This window comes from Falco punctatus, assembly GCF_963210335.1.
Source record: "Falco punctatus genome assembly, chromosome: 2".
Lineage (NCBI taxonomy): Eukaryota > Metazoa > Chordata > Aves > Falconiformes > Falconidae > Falco > Falco punctatus.
The window spans coordinates 121,566,241-121,591,800 of record NC_137581.1 but is presented as its reverse complement, the minus strand read 5'-3'; the positions used below and the strand labels follow the sequence as shown (position 1 = coordinate 121,591,800).

The 25,560-nt window shown below is 37.3% G+C and overlaps 2 protein-coding genes across 4 annotated transcripts in view; one reads left to right on the top strand and one right to left on the bottom strand.

Moving 5' to 3' along the window:
* Positions 1-25,560, bottom strand: part of CMSS1 (cms1 ribosomal small subunit homolog) — a gene marked incomplete at its 5' end in the record, with an annotated part of 239,809 nt that overhangs the window by 207,916 nt on the left and 6,333 nt on the right. The window lies entirely within an intron of this gene.
* FILIP1L (filamin A interacting protein 1 like) overlaps positions 1-25,560 on the top strand; it is a 35,559-nt gene that overhangs the window by 6,131 nt on the left and 3,868 nt on the right. The window contains exon 2 of the mRNA XM_080376017.1: positions 12,697-15,451. Coding sequence (XP_080232143.1) covers positions 12,812-15,451 — 2,640 coding nt within the window. The 5' untranslated portion in view covers positions 12,697-12,811. The remainder of the gene's footprint in view (positions 1-12,696; positions 15,452-25,560) is intronic.

Sequence of the window (25,560 nt, the reverse complement as noted above, 5' to 3'; positions counted from 1 at the left end):
ACCTTTACAGGCATACTTCAGGTAGGGTACACAAAGGTCCAGTGAATGACTGAAAACGCGGATGGAAAAAACAAAATACATCTGACAAGAAAAACATTAATCTTGAATACATTTCAGGGATATGAATCATTGCATCAACCAGATTCCATCGTCCCTTCTAGGCTTTCAAAGGCCTGGGAAGCAACACAACAACTGCAGTTAAAGGATAGGTTAAAGTTCTTAAACATCTGACTTAAACCTAATAATCAAAGCAATTTCTTTCAAATTCATTTCAGAGAGTGGATTTAAATAACTTTGGTCTTTTTTATTGGAGAGACAAAGCTTACATAGTGTTTGCATAGCAACTACTGCAATGAGAGCATAAGAGAAAGAGGAAAAAATGTAAAACCTGAAATGAAGCAGCATGTTGCTGCTACCATGAAAAACACACACAAGACGGGCTGTTTAAAAATGGATAGTAACGCACTCATAAAACTTGCATTTTAACTACATATTGGATTTCAGCACATGAACAAGCCACCTTAGAAAAAGTGTAAGCTGACTGAATTCTGTCAGCTTTTTAAGGATTTAATTAATATTCTGGTAAAATGTGCTTAACTCAGTAATTAAGTCAAATTATCAAGAAATTTAGGGAATTTTATCAACCATTAAGCTTGGCTGACCCAAAACTAATGTGTACCCATCACATTCACAAACATGATTCTATTCTACATAGCTACACAGAGGTTTCTCAGAAGTAGCCTAATACCACAGTTAGTTTTGTTTTCAGCTTCAAAATGCTCCCCCAGTCAAAGATGTTCTCAACCTCAGCAGAGCTATTCTGTTTCAGATTGCTACCTAGAAAAGAGGAAAGTGAATTACATGAGCCTAATTTCTTTCTCAAATTTTGGTCACTTGAACACGGGGGCTACAACAGCTCCACATCTGCAGTAGCCAACTCCTGTCCTAAATATCTGAAATCTAATGCTGAACATATTAACTTAGATGTAGGAAGGGGGGGGGGGGGGAATGCAACTTCAAAGCTGAATAATTTTCATAATTTGCAAAATAGTATGATAGACTCTTTGATGTAAAGAGAAACGTCTTTTCACTAGCAGCCAGTATCATTCCCAGGTTAAATACTGAATTAGCTTCAATGAAAAGGCCACCATGAACCTTGGCAGGCTTAAAACTTCCAAAATACACATTTCAAAAAACCTATCTAATATATAAATGGGTATGTGCATTTGCTTACATATGTGTAAGCAGAGCAGGAGGATAAAAAGCCTCTGAAATCAGCAAGTACAGCTTCAATACAGGTCAATTCAAGACAGACAAAACAGACTGCCTATGAGGTTGCTGCAGGGATGACACCAGCCAGAGGACAATGTTCAGGGTTGTGCTAGGAGGTGTACATACTGATTCCCTTTTGGGAAAGCAGCAGACAACAGCTGACAAGAATCTTCAAGCTTACATATTTTGCTAACCCCTACAAAGGAGGGAAGAAAATGTAACATGGTATACAAATGAGCAGCCACTTTGGAAACTGCTTGCCCTGGTTTTGTTCAATCAGGATTCAGGGGTGGGGGGCGGCGATTAGAATTTGACAAGGCAACAGTTTATAATCTGTAAACGACCCTCTCATACTTAGGCTAACCACAGTTAACCAAACAACTAGCAAGTTCTGTCTAGAGATAATTGTGTCTTTATTTTCACCATTTGAAACCACGTTATAAATTAATTATAAAAGCTAAGATGTATTAGATCAGAAACATACTGGGCATGAAAGCATGCTACAGCTCCTTCATTTCCAGACTGGCTCAGAAAATAGGAAAATATAACCTAAACATCACAGACCATCAGCCAAGAGGCAAGAAAAGAGAATCAAATAGGGTGTGTAGCCAAATGCCCCTCAGGCACATAACGATACTGAGTTATAAATCAATTTGGGGTAGAATAATGAGGCAGAGAAGTTTGACTGAATTAACAATTGTTTGAAGAACAGGGAACTCTTGGAGTCTTAAAGTCTTCATACGAAGGGGCAAGGGAAGCATACATGCACATAGCCCTCCTCTTTCCTAAAAAAGCCTTTTTTCTATGACAGTTTCTGTAAGGCAGAGAAAGAAACTGGAAAACAACTAAAGATGGAAAAAGCAAGTATCTCTTTTGGCTTTAGGAAGACTGTTCAGACCAATTTTAGAAGAGTTTAAGAAACCACTGGTCACAGAATAGCTAGAACTAGTTAAAACCACTTTGTCATCCTGACAGTTTAGGAGTTTTTCCTAAGAAATAGAGAAGCATCTATTTCCCAAAGCAAGCAACAGTTACTCCAGCTGCTGGATGCAATGGCAAGAAGCTACCAGAAAAAAAAAAAAAAAGCAGCTCCTTCCAGATAAAATGCTTCTAGATACAAACTGTAATTGGCACTTTGAGTGGACATGTGACTAAAGGACCTAATTTTCTTTAATGTTTAAGCAGGGTATTTGATCTTTAACACAGTGAACTACAAAGGCTGCAGAAGAAAGGAAAATCTTACTTCAGCACACCATAATCAACAGATCTGAGAGTAAAAGATGTTCTTTTGTTAGACAATTCATCACAGATGAAGAGGCTACTTAAATTACTATTTATTATTTAAATATGTGAATTAAATATATGAAGTAAACCTTGGTTAGAACTATAACCTTTAAAAACATTCTCAGACTATGATCTTTAGCTCTCTGCTGTAGCTTCCTACCCTGTAGTCTAAAGCAGCGTGTGAGTCCTCTTTGAAGAGGATCAGTTTGGAGAAGCCATGTAAACTTAAATCCTTAACAAGAGCACCTATGCTAAGGATTAACACACTTTAAACAAACATGCATTGACTTTACACCTTTAGATAATTCACCAAGTGCTCCCAGGCTGATGTGGCCCCAGGTCCTACTGAGACAAGAGAAAATGCAACTTCCAAACATCCCACACTTCCCCCAAATCTCAACACATTCAGATATAGGAGACATACTGCAAGAAGACATTTAGCAAGATTAGGACAGACAGCAAGAAAGTGAATTATCTCCCAGGGAGCAAGTCCCCAGAACTACAGGGCTTCAATACCCAGAAGCAATTTGTAAACCACTGGAAATAGTTTTAATACAATTTCTGAAGGTCACATACTGCAAAACAGGAAACTAGCGCCATTCTTCATCATTTGTCGCTTCAAAGCCATCTTTAGCTAGTTAACCATGCTGCAGTGCATTGCCTCTCACCTGCATCCCCCAAGATGAAGTGCTGGCCAAGTCAGTCTTAGAGAAAATGGACACTCTCACATTATCAGGTCTACAGGAAGAAGATGCGTATTTAGCTTCAAAGTGAAATCTCTGTTTGACATTACTGTTATTACTGCTCTTATTACTTCCAGTCTTAGCTACTGGAAAAAGGTGCAACTGTATCAGCAAACCTAATTAAAGTCTTTTGCCTATTTGGAAATCCTCAACTATACTGCTTCATACAACCTTGCAACAAAGAAAATTTAAGTTATCTCAGCTAAATTTGCAGTAACAATTAAGGGTCATGTTTTCTGTCAAAAAAAAGGAACGGGGTGCTGCCCAAGCCCAGTCTTCAAACACTCCATATTATACACATACACAGAGCTACTTCTGGAAGTATGCACACCAGAAAAAGGGCTTACTTTTTGTCTTAGGATGTACATATATGGTAAGGATTTTATGGGTATGAACAGGACCCTCACGTAGCCACAGAACTTCATCCTTCTGCACAGGAGTGACCCTACCCACATGATACCTGAGAAATGTTTGTCTAATTGTTTTTAAGTAGCCCCATTCCTCCAAATGATGGCAAACTCAAGTCTTCCCAGACAGTCCCATTCAGTACTATAGTACCTTTATTTAACTTAAAATGTTTAATCTGTGTGGTTCTAATCACAATTTCATCACAAATTATTGTCATGTGCATTGAGCTTGTGGAGAACACACTGAAGTTTGCAGCCAACTTCCACCTCTAAAAGCAAGTGGACACTGCATGCCTGAGCAGCTTATCCAGGACTGGCAGCAACAAGGATGCCACCAGTTCAACAGAGGAAGTGCACGTGGCATTATGGAAAGTTCTAAATTTTACCACTGCTGGTGATGAATATACAAATAAGGTCGTGGTTAGCATAAGAGATAGGCATAGCACCTTTCTGCCCATGGATGAAAGTGTGGCCCCAGACATTTATTTATATATAAAATGTGTGTTTAAATTGTTTTAGAGAACATCCAGTTCCTGTAAATGTTATGGGAAAATGACATTTATGACTAACCAGTCTCCTCTGAGTAACATGATGTGTTTTTGTTGGCTGAGTGCCATTTTCTGTCATACCAAAAATATTAACTAAATTAAGTTAAAAAAAGGTTGTATGAATCTGATCCTTGCACAGTTATGCCCAGTTCTGGTCAAGACAGCAGCACTAGCACTGCCCCAGGTGAATCAGGTACTAGAAAAGCGCCTATTTTCCCAAATGCCCCCCCAGAAAAAAAAGCATCCATAAAAGACATCCACTTTGAACCTACACACTATGGTGTTATATACAGAATAATAAAAAAAAGCACAATCAGAATACATACAGGATTTATCTACGGGAATGGCTTAAAGAAATAGAAAACTCAGGACCGTTCTCTTAATCTAAACCAAGTATTATTAAACTAAGATGATTTAAGGGTTACAAAATTATACAGAACTGAAGCAACAGACACATTCAGGGAATCAGAACTTCTGCAAACACCTCAGTCATTTGAAGGATGCAGATTAAATACCCAAGACAAAAACTCAGCCCTCCAACTATTCCATCAACAGTAAACACAGCATGGCCGTGGTAACTAAGTAGTATTTGCCTCGTACAAACCAAACAGACATGGCTGGGGTAATCAGTGCTAGTAACAGCCTGACCAGAGATTTCCAGAACTTGGCCAAGCTGCATTCCCTCGTTTTTGCCTAATCTTCCCACAAGGAATGAGGGGGAAGGCAGCCAGGGCTCCAAAAAACACTTTCCAGGAGCTCAGTTAACTCCTGCTACAATTTTTCACTTGCTAAATCCTAGCAGTAGGCTGCAATGGTAAGGATTACCAATATTAACACTTCGAACGGGCAAGGCAAACACATCCACCTGCCCATGGAGGGGAAAAAAAAATAATGGAAAATCACTGTCCTGTTTATCTCCGTAGTACAGAGTGTTTTATAACACCTGTGATTTTAAAAACAGCTCAATAACTGTGGTCAAGCAATAATGTTCTAGCAGGAATTCTTGAAGTATACATTTAAGACAAAACCCAGGTTCATAATAAAGACAAAGGATTTCTCCCATCAATTTAACTTCTTGTGATGTGATGTCAAGTATCAAATCATCAAATGCCATAATTTCAATGACACAGTCATCTAAAAATCATAAATTATAAAAAGCAGTAGTTGTCTTGGTTTATTTTGCATAGCTACCATACTATTAACACCCCTTTGGGTTAATACTAATTCTCAAAATAATCTGTTACAGCAAGTCAACAATGCTTTTCCATTTTAATAAATCTGAAGTGTAGGCACAAAATTTTACTTGTTAAAGATGAAGAAAATACAAAAGCAGGGCCTGGATTAGTAACTGAGAAGTTATGCCTCAGCCTTGTTGCTTTGACCCCTATACCAGATCTCTTGTGTTTCATCTTTCCATTTCCTTCTGAAACCTTTCCATCTGCAAAACTATAATTTCCTGGCTGACGTAAATTTGAAGAGTTCCAAATTCTGGTGTTGCATCTGAAATTACTTGCTTTATTTCTGACTTTACAGGCAGTGTGGAGAGAGGGTGAGAAAGACAGAAAGAAGGCTAAGGAATTAATCTGCACTGTGGTAATACAAAAAAATCTCAACTAACAAACCCCAAGTCTTATTCCCATGAGCCAGTGAAGTTATTGATGCATTTAGATTCAGAACACAGAGGATTAACAGTCATGCTACATGCACAATTATATGCCACTGAAATGCAAACAGTAATAGATACTGATTTTAAAGAATACCTGAAATAGCTGTTAAATCTAGAAAGAGGGAAGAAAAAAGAAGAGTGCATCTCAAAAACAGTGACACAAAGCCCAGATCACAATTCATTGTGCCATGTTTTCTAGTAGCTGAACTCTAGGACCCAGAGTTTTTAAGGCTAAATGAAAGTAATGCACATGCATATTGTGGTCTTGTCAGGTCAGCGCTCATTTACAACTGTTTTTCAGAATATGCAGTCAAGGACAAAAAAAAATGAAAACAAAACAAAACCATGCCAACAATTTAACAGGATAGCAGCTTCTTCATTGCCACCTAAAAATCCTGCACTTTCCTATCAATCCCAGACATTGTGGATGGCTACCATTACAAGATTATAAGTGAACAGACAATTAATAACTATCACCTTGAACATTTGAACAGTTACTGCCCAGAAAGCATTAATACTTTTTACACAGGACTGTTGTTTTGATAGGTGATTTCTAAGAACATCTAGATACAGAAAGACTATATAATTCAAGACAGAAAATTATTTTCTTAAACTGAGATTTCATGAGAAAATACTGAATTTTAGCCCTGAATTAAAATTAGTCCAACTAGAAATGAATGTTAATTCAGTCTTAAATCTTAAATTAAACAAAATAAATTCGTTAAAAATTTCTCATACCATTTACTGTCACCAGATTTACACAGGATTTTGTAACATTTATAAGTGTCAGTATCCCTGTATCACCAGGAAGAATTTTCAGCAACAGAGTAGTTGTGAAATCATGGTCACAAGCAGTATTACTGTTCCAGATTAATTATTTTTTAAAAGAATATATTATCTGTGTATGTTTACTCAGCATCACAGCTAAACGCATCTCATTATCCATCAGAAATTTTGCCTGTTAACCCATAATTGGCAACACCATTCATCACATACAACTTTTATTAAGACCTGTAAATCAAGTCAGCATTTTAAGCATCAGATAAAACAATAGTTACTGTGTGGTAGTCTGTGGAGTAATAAGCTGAACTCACACACCCTCTCATTAAAAATCTTCATTTTATAAAATATATTTCCTTCTCAGGAAATTTGCCTTACACACAATAACTTGTAGTTCAGAGACACCATTTGTGGAAGTTTGCATTCCCACTATAAATTAATGATTCAAAGTATACATATGTAAATAATATACTGGAAAACAAATTTTAAAATAAGTGTTCATATTCTGTTGGGAAGTGCTGACTGATTCAGATAATGCCAACAGATTACACAACAGCTATGGTATGTTGTTGCTGCTGTAATTTCAAAGGCTTTTGACTTTCTTTATGACAGGGGGAAAAAAGAAACATTAATAAAGATAACAGAGCACCATAAAAGTAGCTATAACATATGTCTTCATAAAAACTGCACATCAATAAGTAGAATTGTAAGCAAAGGAAAAAAAATGTATAGCCACCCTAAGATCAGAAACTCATTTTAATAAATCCAAAATTTTGCAATAAACTGTGGAAGGCACAGACAGACTGGCTTTCTTCTGAAAATAAGTATTTAACTGCATTGGTGTCAAAGATTACAACAACTTGTAAGACTCAGCGGAAATGATGAAGCATGTTTCTTCTCTTATTAAAGGCCAGACCATGGCTTATTACTAACTGGGAAGAATGCCTGAGACTAAAGAGGCATGACTTCATCTACATTTAAAAGCTTTCAGCTTAGTGTTTTTATTTGCATTGTACAGGGGAAAATTCAAGCACATGTCCAAAAACTTTCAAAGAAAGTCTCCCTCATGTTATAACCTGCAGAACCTCTAGAAAGCCACATCTTTTACAGAGGGAATCGTGAAAGAACGTGAGCTAGATTAAAATATATAATGTTATAGTTTACAAAAAAAAAAAAAAAAAAAAGTCAGACATTCAAAGTCTCTGTCATTTCTGCAGAATGATCTGATAAAAATAAAGATATTGCTAAGGTGTATATTACAATCTCCTGAATACTTTGGTGGAAGGAATGATAAAAGTACAGCTTTACAAACCAACACCTATTTCACTTGCATCCATACAGAATGCAGCCTTTTCTAAAGCTGTCATTACAAGATTACTTAAACAACAACAACAAAATAATCATTTTTATTCTTATGATTTTAAGAATAATGATTCATTCCAGAATAAACTAAAAAATTTTAAAAATAAGTGTCTTGCAATCTCAGTGTCCCATGCTTTCTTTGTTTTCCCTGAAACTCAAAGGAAAAGCCACTCCCTTGGAATCCTAAAAATAGAAGTTAAACAAAGTCTATACCATAAAGGTCCCCCCATGACACCAGAAAACCCCACTTAAGGACAAAATGGTATCACATGACACCAAGACAATGAACTGCTTTAGGAGTCCCCACATCTAGCAGGGAAAACATAGTCATCATGTTGCTTAATATAATGTAGTGTAGCCGAAGCTATACATATTAAAAAAAAAATCTGGAAAACAAGACAATCCCATTGAATGCATGGTATTAACACCAAGAAGCTTTAGTATGCATACAGAGGAAATTGATTACAATGAGCAGAGGAGAGCAGACACAAAACTATCTCTTTAAGGAGATAAAAAAGCAGGCAACTGGTATTGCAAACAACTAAGATAGTAAGCCACAATTAAGCAGTTATAAATAACAGAAGCTCTGAAGAAAAAGTAGTAAGACACTGCCCTGATTCTGCTTAATGACCTAACATTCATGTTCATTAAAACAGTTTCCAATGCCTGTTTTTGCTGGCCTGGATTCAGAACGGGTTCTTGTAGTCCTATGAAGTCAACTGCTTGGAATTATCTGTGAAAGCTTTGACTAAATGATATACCTACCTTTGCCTAATATGAAATTACATTGAAATTACATGATCATGAAATTCAACTGGAAATGAAAACAATAAAAATATTTTATTGGCTAGGGAACTGCCTGTTCAGGATTTTTTTTTTTTTAAAAAAAAAGTATGCCAACTTTTTTTTGACTTTTGCATATTTTTGGTAAAATTACTCTCTCAAATGCTCTGGATACTCTGACTTAAAAGTATGCAAAATATCACAAAGTGCTTTTAGCAGTTACAGCACTTCTGCAATTGAACATGTGATTCACCTTAATTCAAATTATATACATAATCAAGTCCTGACCTGCAGAAGCCAGGTTCCCCAAGAAAAGCTGACCAAAACCAAGCAATGATTTTTTTCAAAAAAACCAAACAAACAAACAAAAACCCCAACATCAAAAAACTCAAATATTTTTGGGTCCTCTCTCATTCCAAAGTGCACGTGTGCAGACACAATTGCTGTGATGTACTGAAGCATGAAACGGGAATTCAGCAGCCAAGGAAAAATTCTTTTGCAAATACTAATGGACTCTCAGCTGACTTCTTACAATATCAATCTCAACTCTGTCCAAGAAATTATTATCTATTCAGTACTGTTGAGGGCATTTTCTGTATAGGAATACATGAATAAGCATACAGTTATGAAAAACAAGTGCAAAAACTTATTTAACTACACAACATCAAATAAAGATCCCATGCCTAATACATCCCTTTTTATCTTTTCAGAAACATTACAATCCTTTAACTCACTGCTTCTACACTATGCTCTGTAACTAAAGTTCAATGGAATGATTTTATAGAAGTATTTTTTAAAAAAGATATATATCTCAGGGGTTAGAAATATTTACTTGTATTCCTGTTTGGATTTTAAAACTGTATTTTATCTTTTGAATGAAGGAAACAATTTTAAATAGCCTAAAGTCTTTTGGCATAACCAAAGAAATGGAATCTCTTGAAAATCCTTCTCAGTTTATACAATTATCCAGGTCTGATGCCAGCAATTAAGGCAATTTCATTCAAATAAGCCTTGCAACACAAACTTGATCAGAGACTGGGTTAGACTGCCTCACTCAAGCACTCAGTTTAGGCTGGAACCTCAAGTGCTTTGCTGAAGCAGATCTTAAGCATTCCAGATAGCTTGAGAAATGAAGTTATAAAAGGAAAAGAAAAAAAAAAAAAAAGAGAGAAGACAGAAAAAATACAAATAGTGCATACAATGATAACCACTGGAAGAACTGCTGGGATTGTTCACTCAAACATTTGTTAACCTATTTTATTTACTATTTATACACAATTATCTTACCTGCATTGTAAAAATTATAGTGTCCCTGTGAAAATTACAAATGTTTGTTAATATTTCATGTAAAACTTTTCTTTCTAAAGCAGTTTAAGGGACATCGCTCATTGTAGCATTACACTTTCATTTGGCCGGACAGGTATCAACTAGTTAATACAGAAGTGTTGGGTAAAACACTCATTGATTTTGGTATTAAGAACCTCAGCTAAATTTGCCTTACAAAAATGGATTACCGTGAAGCAAGCTAAAACTACTCAAATGCTAGAAAGCCCAAGTCTATTTTAACAGTATTAATGTAAGATGTCTTAACTTCATGCACACACAAAAACTGAGTTCATTCCAAATGAAATTGTTAGTTATGCTTCTGTTATGGTTTTATATCTATGGCAACAGTAAATCATCAATTGAACTTCACTGCTAAAGCATTTAGAGACAAGGGTGGGAAAAGAAGAGAGATTTTTACACTAAAAATCTCAAAGTAGCACTGAAAGTGGACAAAAGTTTATACACCAAGACGACAGTAAAAAGCTGCCTTTGAAGATGGTGCCGTCTCCTTTCTCCGCATTTATTGTTCTGTCAACCAGCAGCACTCCTTCAAGCTCATTTCACAAACCTTTCCCTCTCTACTCCTACTTTTTCATCTTTTTCCCCCATTATGTTAATCGATTGTTGTAAAGAATCTGGGGCTGCTTTAAGTCTTTGATATCAACTTCGTTTATTGCTACTTCCCATTCTGTCAATTCTTCATATAAAGCATTTCATTACATTCAATATAGCGCAATTTGCGCACTAAAATAAAAACAGTGAGGATGGTGAAGGTGTTGCAAGAAATTTCAGTCGCAGACTTCTATATAACATCACCATTAAATGAGATAAGTCTAATGGATAGCTGTAGAATGGCAGGCATGACTTCTCTCTGTGCAGGAAAACTACAATGCTGCCAAGAGGGATGCTGCTGAGGCAGCCTATTAAATGCCCAGAAATCTATGTCTCCAGTCAGGCAACAGCTAATAAAGAGCTGTGCAAAGGAGGCCACTATCTAAGCTCTTCCTGAACTAAAGGACGGTTGCAACAGGAACTTGTCCACAGAAAGCTGTAAAGACTCACCACTTGGACAAGGGCATCACAGTAGTGACCAGAGACAAATGTAGGACAGAAATCTGAAGTTTCAGCAGCAACTTCAAGAGGGTCATCATCACATTTCAGAGGGGGAAAAAACAAACTAAACAAAAAAAACCCTCTCGACAAACAAAAAGAAAGCAAGGGGCCTCAGCTACTGAGCCCTAAAGCAGTCATTTTGTGTAAGTACAGTCCTGATACACAACCCCTTTCGTGATTTACACAACTGGATACGTACCATACATATCAGCAACAGCAAAAACATACAAATTCTAATACTTTATTGCTTCAACCTAGGCTTTACAGATTTTTACTTAATACCAGAATATACTTAAAGGTTGGCTGTGGGAAAAAATTTAACTGAAAGGAGGAAAATGTGCTGGCCAAACCTAGTCATACCTCAGACCAACTCCACAAATCTCTCCCTGACAAAGAAAAGCCTACAGAAAAATCCAATTATCGGAGGTATTCGGTGATTTTTTAGGATCTTACATAAACAAATGCATAACCTTATCCCAAGTCTATATCAAATTAAGTATGTTGCATCTCAGTAATGTGAGTACTAACATAAATTTTGTAATACTAATTTTGGAAAACCATTATGAATACCTTCAAGGAATCATGTAAAAGCACGGTTGCACTTAGGTGTATCTGCAAGTTTTGGATATAAGACCAAATCCAAGCCTAACAGACAGCAAGATGGTTGGGCTTTCTTAAGTTCAAAAGGCACAACCTGAATACCTGTTTATCTGCTGACTGCATTTTTTTTGTGTGCATACCATACAAGGTCACAAGGCCTGCATTTTCACTGAGGACAGACTCACCTACAATGTTTAATTTTGCTCTAATGTGCTGCTTAGAAATTCACATTAGGCAGCCTGACTAACTGCCTAGTGTGGCTACATTTCCTTCACATACTTTAACATCCACAAGGTTTAATCACAAAATATCATAAAACATCAGGATGCTTTATAAGTAACTTAAATTTATTAGGAGGTTTACAATGCTGTAAATTATACCTGCCCTTGAGGGTTGCACTGATTTAATTTCTCAACCACTATGATAATCACATCTCTTAAAAAGAAAAATACCAAAGCCTTGCATGCACATACCTAGCCTCAGCAAACAGCCAAGATTCCGTGTTGTTCTAGCGCAGAATACCAAGAAGTTGTATTGCACTAATACCTGTCAAAAGCTGAAAATGTAACCTAAGATATGTAATTACTGAAGTTACTCAGTCTAAATGATCATACTTAAGTGCCCATTACAAAAGAACTTCTGAGTAGAAAGTAAGGCCTGTGGGCACTTCCTCATGATGCCACAAGGACAGATCTGCTTATAGTTACAAGTGGGTGTTTATGCATACCTGGTAGAGTTGTCACAGTATTTCAAATGTGTTTTTAAATGCCCATTAAAATGACTACAAAATACAGTATTATTTCCTCCCACAGACTGAAAAAGCTTCTTGAACAAGAAGCAGCACTTCAGGCAAAAAAAGAAAAGGAAAGCAACAAGAAAATAGCTAAACTGAAAGAAGAACTGACTAAACTGAAATCCTTTGCTTTAATGGTGGTGGATGAACAGCAAAGACTCACTGAACAGTTGAACCAACAAAGTCAAAAAATTCAAGAATTAACCATTTCTGCAGAACAAGCACATGAGAAGCTGGCTTTTGCCGAAGCCAAAGTTCAAGAAGAGAAGCAGAGAGCCAGCAGGCTGGAGGCTGAACTTCAAGCCCAAAGCAGTAAGATTTCCCAAGACCAAGAGGCAATGATGGCCAAACTAACTAATGAAGACTGTCAGAATCGTCAGCTTCGGTTAAAATTAACTGCTCTCAGCCGACAAATCGATGAGCTGGAAGAGACCAATAAGTCTCTACGAAGAGCAGAAGAAGAACTGCAAGACCTAAGGGATAAGATAAATAAGGGAGAGTGTGGGAACTCCATGCTTATGACCGAAGTAGAAGAACTACGGAAACGACTGCTAGAGATGGAAGGAAAAGATGAAGAGCTCATAAAAATGGAAGATCAGTGCACAGAACTTAATAGAAAGTTAGAAAAAGAAGCATCACAGAGCACGAACCTTAAAGGGGAAGTTGACAAACTTAATAAAAGAATTATGGAGCTGGAGAAATTAGAAGATGCTTTCAACAAGAGCAAACAGGAATGTTACTCCATGAAGTGCAACCTAGAAAGAGAAAAAATGTTAACAAAGCAGTTGTCCCATGAGCTGGATGGCTTAAAAGCTAGAGTTGGTGAGCTTGAAGCAATTGAAAGCAAGTTAGAAAAAACTGAGTTTACACTTAAAGAAGATTTAACAAAGCTGAAGAGTCTAACAGTGATGCTTGTGGATGACAGAAAAACTATGGGTGAAAAAATAAAGCAAACAGAAGAAAAGCTGCAAGCTGCAACTTCTCAGCTTCAGGTGGAACAAAATAAAGTGATGTCCGTTACAGAAAAACTAATTGAGGAAAGTAAAAAGGCACTGAAATCAAAATCTGATGCAGAGGAAAAAATGTCCAGTGTTACAAAAGAAAGAGATGAACTGAAAAACAAACTCAAAGCAGAAGAGGAGAAAGGAAGTGATCTTGTTTCCAAAGTGAATATTTTAAGAAAGAGACTTCAGTCACTGGAAGCTGTTGAAAAAGAGTTTCTGAAAAATAAAATCAAGGAGAGTACTAAATCCAGCACCTCCTTGCAGCAGGAAAACAACAAAATCAAAGAGCTTTCTCAAGAAGTTGAGAGACTTAAGCAGAAGCTGAAAGAAATGAAGGCCATAGAAGATGATCTTATGAAAACTGAAGATGAATTTGAGTCTTTAGAACGAAGATATGCCAACGAACGGGACAGAGCCAAGCTCCTATCAGAGGAACTGGAAGCTGTGAAAATGGAAGTGGCGAGGTATAAATCAACAGAAAAGGCAGAGCACAGTGAAGAGCAGCGCCTTTTTAAGAAGCTCAGAGAAGAGGAAGCTAAATCAAGTCACCTTTCCAGAGAAGTAGATGCACTGAAAGAGAAAATTCATGAATACATGGCAACAGAAGACCTGATCTGTCACCTCCGAGGCGATCAGACTGTCTTACAGAAAAAACTCCTCCAGCAAGAAAACAAGAACAGGGAGTTAACAAGAGAAATGGAAAGCCTCACAAAAGAACTGGAGAGATACAGACGCTTAAGCAAGAACTTCAGGCCTGGTCTCAATGGAAGGAGAATTTCTGACTTGCAAGTTTTTTCTAAAGAAGTCCAGACAGATCCAGCAGACAATGAACCACCTGATTATAAAACCCTCATGCCTTTAGAGCAAACAGTCATAAATGGGCAACTGTACGAAGACAGTGATAATGAGGACAAAGGCAACAACGAGGAAGAATTAACAGTGTCTTTCAAAAGCAACCCATCCATTGCAAATGTCGTGAACAAAAAATTATGGATCCCTTGGATGAAGTCCAAAGACAGCCATCCTCAAAATGGAAAGATTCATACAAAGCAAAATGGTAACTGCGCACAGACTGGAGACCTAGTGCTAAGCCATACACCTGGCCAACCTCTTCACATAAAAGTAACTCCAGACCATGGACAGAACACAGCAACGCTTGAAATAACTAGTCCTACCACTGAAAGTCCTCACTCCTACACAAGCACAGCAGTTATACCCAACTGTGGCACTCCCAAGCAAAGAATAACCATTATTCAAAATGCCTCCTTAACACCTGTAAAATCAAAAGCAGCAGAAGGTTATATGAGCCCAGAACAAGTAATTTCTCCTATTACTATGGCTACTTTTACAAGGTCTCAAACTTCTGAATCATGTGGTTCTTTAACTCCTGAAAGAACAATGTCCCCTTTGGCTTTACCAGGCTCGAGTTCTCAGGAACAAATACTCTCCTCAGAGCCTTTGGAAACGGGAGCCAAGCATGCTGTTTTTAGAGTATCCCCAGACAGGCAGTCATCATGGCACTTTCAGAGATCTAACAGTACGGGATCAAGTGTAATAACTACTGAGGATAACAAAATCCACATCCACTTAGGAAGTCCTTACGTCCAAGCTCTCACCAATTCCAAGCCCATCAGCCCTTGTAATCAGGTGCAAGACAACAGAACTCCAACACTAGCTAATGGCCTACCCAGTAAGCCCACCAATAAAATCACCAGCAGTATTACTATCACACCAACAGCCACTCCTCTCCCACGGCAATCACAAATTACAGTAAGTAATGTCTATAACTGACCCTCATCCATGCTGACATCCCTACCAGCAACCCATCCTGTTTTTCATCCCAGCAAGAATTATTTGGAACAGCCTCTTTACTTTGGGAGAGATCTGTGCATGAACTATACAACAGTATATGGAACTAACGTTAAGTTTTGCCTGCTTAGTGTTATCAAGTGTGCACTTACTGTATATCTTCTCATTGAATACAGTTATGTAAAATGTTTAGTCTTGCACTTGTATAAATGCATCTTTATGTATTTCCATTTTCAAAATAACTCACACTACTTTTGACTGCAACTTGCCTTGGTAAAATATTTTAACATTACAAAAACAGTAAATAATTGATTATTTTTATCATTGCTTGCAGAATATTTGTTTGCTATGTGTATTTTGTATTTTTTTGCATGTACGGTAGAATTTGAATTAAGCCATAATATTGCCTGCTAACTTCAGATAAGACTTGATTCATTATCTTCCCTGCTATTTCCCAACTCCTCCTAGCCCTTTCATTTCAGATAATTACCAGTACAACACACACAAACACTCAAAATATTATGTAGCATATCTTATTATAAGTTTATGATGCTTACATCATATGTTCCAGAGCACAATCTCCACTTTTCCTTACCATCTTTTTTACACTGTTTGGTTAAAAATCTTTTTACACCCCTTCTGTAAACCTTCCTTGTTAAGTGAGTTCAGAAGCTTGTATCACAAAATTACTCTCCCCAAAGAAATCATTTTTTTCCCAATACAACAGAAAAAACCGCTTTCATTTAGGTACACTGGCAAACAATAAACAGCAACACTTAACATTCCTAAAGGATAACTCAGAATGAATTCACACAATATTGAAATTTCATCTAAGCTCCTAGCCATCAGTTCAACGTATAATATACATCACACAGGTACACTGAAGAAGAAATAAGGCTAGCAAACTGTGGCATACCTTCATGTTTTCACATAACAGGCAGAGAAAGCCTGACAGAAGCATTAAGAGCATAGTACTAGACCAACTCTCCAAACATGTAGCCTCTAGGACTATGATACATAGGAGTACCGTACAGAGTAGACAAAGAGGTTAAGCTATTTCAATGAATACAGTATCAGTGCCTAAGAAAAGGACAGAAATGTAAGCAATTCTGTCCTTTACATGTGCCAAGTAGTCAATCCTAACTTCTCAGAGAATAATGCTAGTAATGGACCAACTTCACGCTGAACATGAATCAGCCCAAAAGGCCTGGACTGCACTTTCAAATGTCTCTTTTTCTCAAAAACTAAACTGCAAATGTAGATCGGAACAGTTGTTCTGAATTCCAAAAAGTTAAATGCCTATGTGTCTTATGCTTTCCCCCCCCCCCGCTTTTTTCAAGGGGGGGGGGGGGGGGGGGGGGGGGGGCGGGCAGGGGGGTGTCTGTGTGTGTGGATTATTTTTTATATAATTCACCCTCCTTATCAACAAGGAAGTTTGCAAGAAATCAGAAAGTCCCTATTCACTAAACACTTATCTTTATCCAGCTTACATTATCTAGAGAAGAAAATATAATTTCTGTGCTATAGCTGAGCAACTGATTCAGCAAAGGACTTTGGCACATGCTTTCACAAAACAAGGGAACTTTTATAATTTTAAGTCCTTTTGATGGACAGGAATCTAAATGGTTACAACTGTAGGTAGTAACTGATTTTAGAAGAAACAGATTCTATTGAAAAGCAAAGCCCACCACCCATACACACTTCTTCTCAGTAAAATTAACAATGGGAAAAAAAGGTATTAAATTATAAGATATGAGGTAGAAATGGAAATAACAAATGTATTACAGTTGAGCAGTGGCAAATTTTAAAAAGAAAAAACGTGGACCTACACAAGCCTAGCTTAAAAAAAAAACCTGATACAGCAACTCCTGAAGTTACCGGGCTTTGTAAGAGCTCCTTCTTACTTATTTTGTCTCAGTTTATCTTCAATGACTGCAAAAGTTAAGGTCTGAGTCAGAAGAATTACAGTCTTATCCTGCAAAGCAAACTGGCTCACACCAGCTTCATCAAAACTTACTGATTAAGACAGCAGCCAACACTCAGGCAAGTGAAGATTATAACAACTTTAGAGTATGTTAATCATACAAAGAAGTTACTTAACTGCATTCAGGTTACACATTCTTAACTGCAGGGCTCATTCAAAATCAAAAAGCAGTCCATTCAAAATACGTTCTCTGCACTTCTAGGATTTGAGTTACTGCATATCCTGCTGATACCTACCCAAGATCTCTGCAGGGACACATTACACGCATGGCACTGAATAACTGCGTCTGAAGTATGCACTTGCCAGTGTACTGACAGACACCAGATTGTCCAAGCAATTAAACTATTAACAGTTGTCCTCCAGAAGCACTAATATTTTCTTCAGTTAGACTTAAAAACTTTGTAGGAAAAACCCACTGTATTTCATACCTGTGTTCCAAAATACACAGAAACATGTTGCTCATTAACCACCTGGCTATCTATTAAAACATCTTATAAAAGAAAAGCACAAATCAGGACATAGCAATAAGCACACTTAGTCCTTTGGACAATTACCAAGCTACTATGAAGAAGGACACTCAGAGTTTAAAGTGAAGTTTTCAACACAAAACCTATGTGAGAGTTCATACCACTTATTGTCCTGTTTAATTATTAAATGTATACTTCTGTTCCTGTCTTTATCCTTACACTCATGATGGTTTACCAGTAACTGCCCAATTAGCAAAAGACAAAGGAAGGAGCTACTCATGACCATTAACTCCTACCTAAGAAGCACCACCACTGCATGTAAACGAACTTGTTAGGTTTCCTAAATAACACACCTTGATTAAAGGAGGCTTACATTCCCCTGCTAATGAAATAATCTATGCATAGATCTTAACTGACTGCACAGTGGATTTTTCGTCATTCATTTCAACGGATGAAAAATCAATTATTTTGCCTGAAAATAAGATTTGCAGAATAAAACAGGTTTGCCCTGTTCAGATTCCCAAGATCTATTTCAAAGCACGCAGCAGAGAAAATAAACACCTGGATGTATTTGTTGAGCACTGCAACTTAGTTCTGTTCAAACAGTTAAGTAAGTTAGCTGTAATTTTATGATAAAATAACAAATAGGAAGCATAGCTTAAGGACTCAAATTACCAATTTACAAATAAACATCAAGTTGTTCAGATCATCACTCTGCATTTCAGATTATTTCCATTTCACTGAGTGGGAGTATTCACCTACTTCCTTGGCAGACAAAGAGAAAACAGCAGAGCAAGGAGAAAATTAAACGAGTTGCCTGCAAATTGATTTAAACAGTGAACAAAACCCATCAAGCATAATCATATTTCAATTCAACCAAGTAAGGCAGCTTTTCTAGAAATTTCAAGCATTCCATAAATGGTAAGTATAGGTGTCAGTTTGGAGGCTGAGACTTTTGTTTTCAGCATTTACCCAAAAGCCTAAAATCTTGACAGGTATGCAATGATTCAATTAAATGTTAAAGGGAGATACAGTCACAAAGTAAGTGCATATATCAGAGAGAATAAACTGTGAAAGAAACCATAAAAGCAGTTTTCAGCAGACCATAATATTAATGCTTCTCTTTTCCAAAACCCTTAGCAAGCATCTCCTCTGAAGTCTAAAAATCTACCCTTTCCCCTGGATGTTAAGTCCCTGGGAAAATAAAGGAAGAATCAACTGATAAAAAATAGCAGAAGTCACCAGCCTACTTTCCTTCACCTTTTCAGTTTTATTTTGGTGAGTGAGCAAAGGAACACAAGCAAGGGCAACACAAACAGTTCAGTGCTCAGCATTTTTAAGTAACTCTTTTTATGTGATTACAAATATTTCTTCTGAAATATTTACTTTTTGTCCTTACAGGGAGGATGGATGAGGGGTGGGAGGGAAAAGGAGGAAAAGAAAAAAAAAAAAGAGAATAAGAAGCAATAATGGTATTCTGAGAGCAAAGTGCCCATCCATCAACTAAGAGGTAGTATTTCAGGTTATGTAAAAACCTCCCTCAAGTAGCTAATTAAGAAATAGAATTGACAAAAAATTACAGGAGCAGACAGCTATTCTTCCTGATCCAAAGCACAGTAGATAATATGGTGTCTGGGGACAGAATGCAAGGCTGTAATAAGAAAAAAGATCTGTATGTAAGTATGTATGCAAGAGTTAAGAAGGCATGCTCCCCACAGTGGGGAAAAAATAATCAGAAATAGAGCTGTACAGCACTGCTTTCTGATTTAGACTGAATGGATGCTGCAGGGTTAGGTGATGGAAATGGAGTAACCATCTGCGGGATGACTTTGTCCCTAGGAAACAGATACTGAGACAGGCAAAACAAAAACTGACAACTGCCTGATCTCCAGGCTAAAGCAAAGACAACCAAAACATTATGTTACCAAGAAACAGAAAAAGGCCTTATGGTTCAAGTACAGCACGAATGGGTGTATAAAGACATTTTAAAATTAACACCAAGTACTGTAAGTGGGAAATTGCTCAAAAAAAAAGACAAACCTTAAAAATTTATGAAGCATGAAGTGTTTTCACAAATCTGCAGTCAGTGGCCCCAAAATGTAGCAACATATTTTGAACACAAAAGGAATTCCATTTTTTTTTTTTAATTTAAGTTAATTTAAATTGGTTTTAATCAATGACTCTCCATCGGTCAAGCAGTGGCCTGACATCACAGAGTCTTCATAAAGGGATGGGTAAAAGAAGCTCCTTCCCTTTCTTACCCCTACCACATCCCTCATCACACAACACTGCCCTTTCAGTTATGCTGTCATCACTGTCCAGGAAGGCAGCACTGTGAACCAGGTCAAGAAACTAACCTGGATTAAAAAAAAACCACCCAAGAAACACCAAACCCAAAACAAACAAAACCCAAACAAAACACACAAACCAACCAACCAACCCACCCCCCACATATTCCACATATCTTTATTTAAAAATATTTTTAAAAGCGCAAAACAAAACAAACAAACAAAAAAAACACCAACAAAAAAACAACAAAAAAAAAACCACCACCACAGAAAAACCCCAGGATCCATTTCTTCACAGTACAGCTCTACAAAAAAGCTATATTAGCATAACTGATGGGTCAGGCAAAAAAGATGAGCACTTTATACTGGAATCACTGTCAAAGCCCTCACCTTACATGCTAGCATTGTTGTCTGAACAGATACAATCTAGCAAGCAAATACATGACCTAACACTCCAAATATACAACAAATATTCATCAGTCCTATTCACATCCTTCTGCAGTAGTAAGAACAAATTATTCCTCTTTGTGCAAAATCATAGCAAGGCAGCTTCAACTGTGATTAGAATCTAGAACTTCTTACCCTTGATTGTCTCAAGCCATGATAGGTCGTGCTTTATCCCATAGAAACACCAGTCTTGGATGGACAAAAGGTAGAGGATTTTTTCTTAAATGTAATTTTGATATATAGATATGTATCTCTATAGTAAGAAAAAACCCAGGACTGATTAACACACCTTTAAATGTGGCCTTCACAGAGGAAAACAGCCTGCTCCCAGACAGAAAAAAAGCCATGGTGGTAAAAGCGAGGGTTCTTTTTCCTTCTCCATGCAGAACAAATTTGGGCCCAACCTGGTTACCCCTGTATACTTTCTCAACATACATATAAGCTAATATGGGAAACATATTCAAAGCTTTTGAACAGACACTTGAGATGTTTTCACATTAAAAGGTGTGTGTAGGTATGAGCACAGCTCCAAATATCTTTAAAAACCGCATACTTGGAAATATCCTAACACATATATCCCTACCTGCCCACAAGCTGTGCAGACTAATATCTGCTACCAAGAACCTTATTCAACAAATGGCAGCGCAGCTTTGAACCAAGTGAATTGATGATCTCACACAGATTTGTAAAATAATGTATTCTGTTAAGCACCAACAGAAGCATTTACGTGCCGGCACTACCCTCCCCTGGACAGAACTAACATTGCAGAGTGTTTATATTCCTTAAAGGCCATGATACTGCTGTTCCTAGGGACCATACTAGGTGCCCTAACAAGGTGCCAGAGATCCATCCCTCCTTGTTTCAAGGGGCCAAGCGAAGAGAACTAACAGCAAGCAACTGTTTGTGTCAGAGAACAGCCAGCTGCATGGTGGTGCTGATCAACCAGTCCCAGCTAAATCCTTGCCCTAGGGGAGCTGACCCACAACCTAGCCTTACTTATCAGTACGTCTTGTCACTTTTCTATTATGATATAATAGATACAAAAAAATGAGCTTTAGAACTACCTTGTGTTTAAAAGATGATCACACTTCCCAGCTTGGGAAGACATGTCCCAAGAAAAGCAAAGGCACATATTTTTAGTAGTTAGGAATACAACTTCTGCCTCCAGCTCTGTCCAACCATACTTTTTTTCCCCACCACCAGAAAGCAAACTTAAACTTGGTGTTCAGGAAGTAAGACCACAGTGACACACTTGGCTACATGACTGCAAATTGTGACACATATATAGAAATTATTTCTAGCATTAATATAGATTTTTCTGCCAAATAGGTCATATTATTGACATCAAGAGTCCTGTAACAGGCCAAATATCAGCAGAAGAGTAGAAACTGCAGAAAACAGAGCGTAGAAGGGACCTCAGGACGTTTCCCAGCCTATTTCCCCTTACTAGAAATTGACTTAAAATCCTTCCAAACAAAAGCCTGGTTCCTCCTGTTCTAAAAAACTTCTGCCATGACAGTTTCAGTTACCTCAGGAATCTATATAACACAGCCGAAATATCCTTGCCATTAAGAATCTTGGTAATTTCTAAGCTAAATCTCCTTTTTGGACACTGTAATCCAGTAATCCTACCCCTCCACTGGACTTCAAAAACTACTTTTTCTGCAGCAGACTCCCACATATTAGAAGACAGTTATCATGACTTGCCTCAGTTTTGTTTTCTCCAGATGAAACAAGCACAGCTGCTCCCTCACTTAATAGAAACTTGGTATAGTTTATTTGCATAGGAAAAAAACCCTATAATACAGCTTTTATCCTCAAGTTTGAGCCTACGCCAGGAGTTGCACCAATTCAGTTACCGTGGCTATAAGCAAACATACACACAAGAGGGTGCAATACAAACACTGTAATCAGACCAAACCTTGACGAAGTCATCAGTGATAATGCAACTCTCAGCACTAAGTGATAATAATTTAGACGTATTCAATACTGTCATTCAGAACTGCAAAACAGAACATAATTTCAAGGAAGAATTTTTTGGTGACTTGAAATGAAATCCAATGGCTCAGAAGGCCATATTGTAAACAGCTATTTTAATGAGCTGGACGGTGGCACAAACTATAGGCCAAAGCACCGGGGTATTTTCACACTGAACTTCCCACTGATTTAATAAGACTTTAGAACCTAAATAGAACCTAAGACCCACAAAACCTGTAGAAATCTGAGCCTACAAATACCTTCTTAAAGCACTCATTCTGCTGTTTAGTTAACTACAGACAGAATCCTCCAACCACTTTGTACCCTATGGAATCCCTGAACTGGAACACTTCTCAAAAAAAACCCAACACACCAACAAAACCAAACCACCACCACCACCACCACTTTTTCTTAGAGATGCAATCACACTTTGGCATGCAAGACTTTACATAGATATTTTTACCTATTCATCTCAATATGCTCACCAAATGATTATCTAATTCTTTTTATAGTTAGGAAACTGAAGCACATTTTATATCATCTCCAAATTGACACCAGCCAGTAGCACTGCTAGGAACAGCCCACCCAAACTTTTTGTTCTTAATATTGTGCCTCGTCTACCAGGCCACACCACACAGTCAGAAGGCAACCTGTTTCAACTCAGTACTTAAAGAAAGCCATATAGCGTTAACACAATTACCCCCTCCACCACCAACCCTTTCTTTCTTAACACAGTGCCTTTGCTAATTGAATCAAAATGCTTTTTGGCTTGTGGGTTGGTGGCGGTGGTTTGGTTTTTGTTTGTTTTTTTTTGTTTGGGCAGATTTTTCCCCTTGCATACTAACAATATGAGTGCTACAATTCAAGACTACCATGAAAAAACATGTTAATTTCTTTGTTTTAGCGGAAAAACTGTGATGCAGTACAAAAGAAAAACTTTGCTGCCACCTAGAGATAAAATCTTTAAGAAACACAGGGTAAAGAAAAATGCATCTCCTTTTTCCTCAACTTCCAAAGCCAAAGTCTTTCATTTCTCAAAATATTAAAAAAAAAAAAAAGGTACAAATTGAAGCTTTTTGATTTTGAAAATAAAATCACAAAATGAGTTATACACATTCAGACCCAGGATCTATGTATCTCATCTTTGGTAGTGACCAGCAGAAAATGTTTATTAAAAAACCACTAAGTACCCAGCAAGGAGAGTAATAAACCCAATCTCTAGAAGTCTACAACTTAGGGCTATCTGCTGTCCACAGCTGAAATCTACATCATGTCTTTGTGTTTAGCAGTCCTTGATGGATACCATGAATCAGTCTAAACTCTCTCCAAACCAATTTATATCATCACCTCAAAAACTGCTGTCCCAGTGAGTTTCATAGTTCACTGGCAAGGGAAAATACTTTTTACTTATCTTTACCCAACCTTTATGCCCTCTCAAGCATGTTATTAGAGAGAATTCCCCTATTCACCATAATGCTAGATTTCGTCTGTTGGGTTTTTTCTTCTCCACAATCTATTTTCCAATCTGAAAAAGGTTTTTTGTATGTTGTTTAATCTTTCTGCAGAAGCCATTCCATAACTGATTGTCTTTGCCACGTTTTTCTGCATTTTGCAATACCCTTTCCTGAGCTGTTTAGACAAAACTCTGCAAAATACTGACTATGTAGGCATGGTTTGGATTTACACTCTTATTAAAAAATAATGGGGTCTGTTTTCTTCTACTCTTTTCATAGTAATTCCTAATCCATCTATTACCTGTTTGACAATTGCCAGCTGCTGAACAATGAGGACCACTTACAGTGACTCCAGGATCTGTATCGCAGTGGCAACAGATGTCACATTTACTACTGTAGGTGAACTAGTTTTCCCTACATATATTTTTTTCACTTGTTAACACAGAACTGACATGTTTTTATCACCTTGTTACTCAACACTATGAATTACTGCCAGCTCTTGCTTCTGTATTACCCTTCCTTGTGTACCATATGCAAAGGTAATTATTTCAGTACTCTCTTCCCATACAGTTTATGACTATGTTGAATATCACAGGTGTCTGTGAGGCTCAGATGATATCTCCACTATATCACAAAAACTGGCTACATGCTCTGCTTCCTCCACTTGCCACTTTTGAACAATGACAATTCTTCTTTTTCCAAAAAACTTTAATCTTCCAAAATTCTTTTGTTAGAGACCACTATGACTTTTTTTTTAATCATAATATAGCATGGTCACATCTATAATAGTAAGTTAAAAGGCACCTGCCTCTGTCCCTCAGACACAAGTCAACCCAAACTACAAGAAACTTCCCAAGCCTCCAAAACAGCCTTGACGGATACAAACTACATGCTCAAAATGAACCTTCCTCTGGGCTAACTCCCAAGCTATGCTCCAGGATCATTCCAGGGTTAGGTCCAGGTCACAGACCATTCAAACAATTCAACACTATTGACAATTTCACAGTTCCAGTGCCTGGGACACTGACACTGCCTAGTTCATTACTAAACAATCTGATACCATATGCTTATGTAACCTTATCTGACTATTGAACAGTATCCTCAAGAAGAAGTGTCGATGTTTTCCCAGTGCAAAAGTAGTAACCGTGTGAGCAAACATGCTATTTCTTATTGTAATTTCTACAGTTTGATCAGTTCAGCCATTATACTTAAGAATCTTCTGTGAAGCTTTATCTTAAAAAGTAGCATCATATCCCTCTAGCACCACTAGCAATTGCACTGGCAGATCACACATCACCAATAAGGATGCAGCAACTTTTACAATAATCTCCTTCAGAACTCTTGAAAGAAATGTCCCATTGTTCTGTGAGATCATTACTATTCTTTCTATCCCTGTTCTCAAACTATTGTCCTCATCAGAACACCATTTCCATTTTATGGCTTTTAAAAAAAA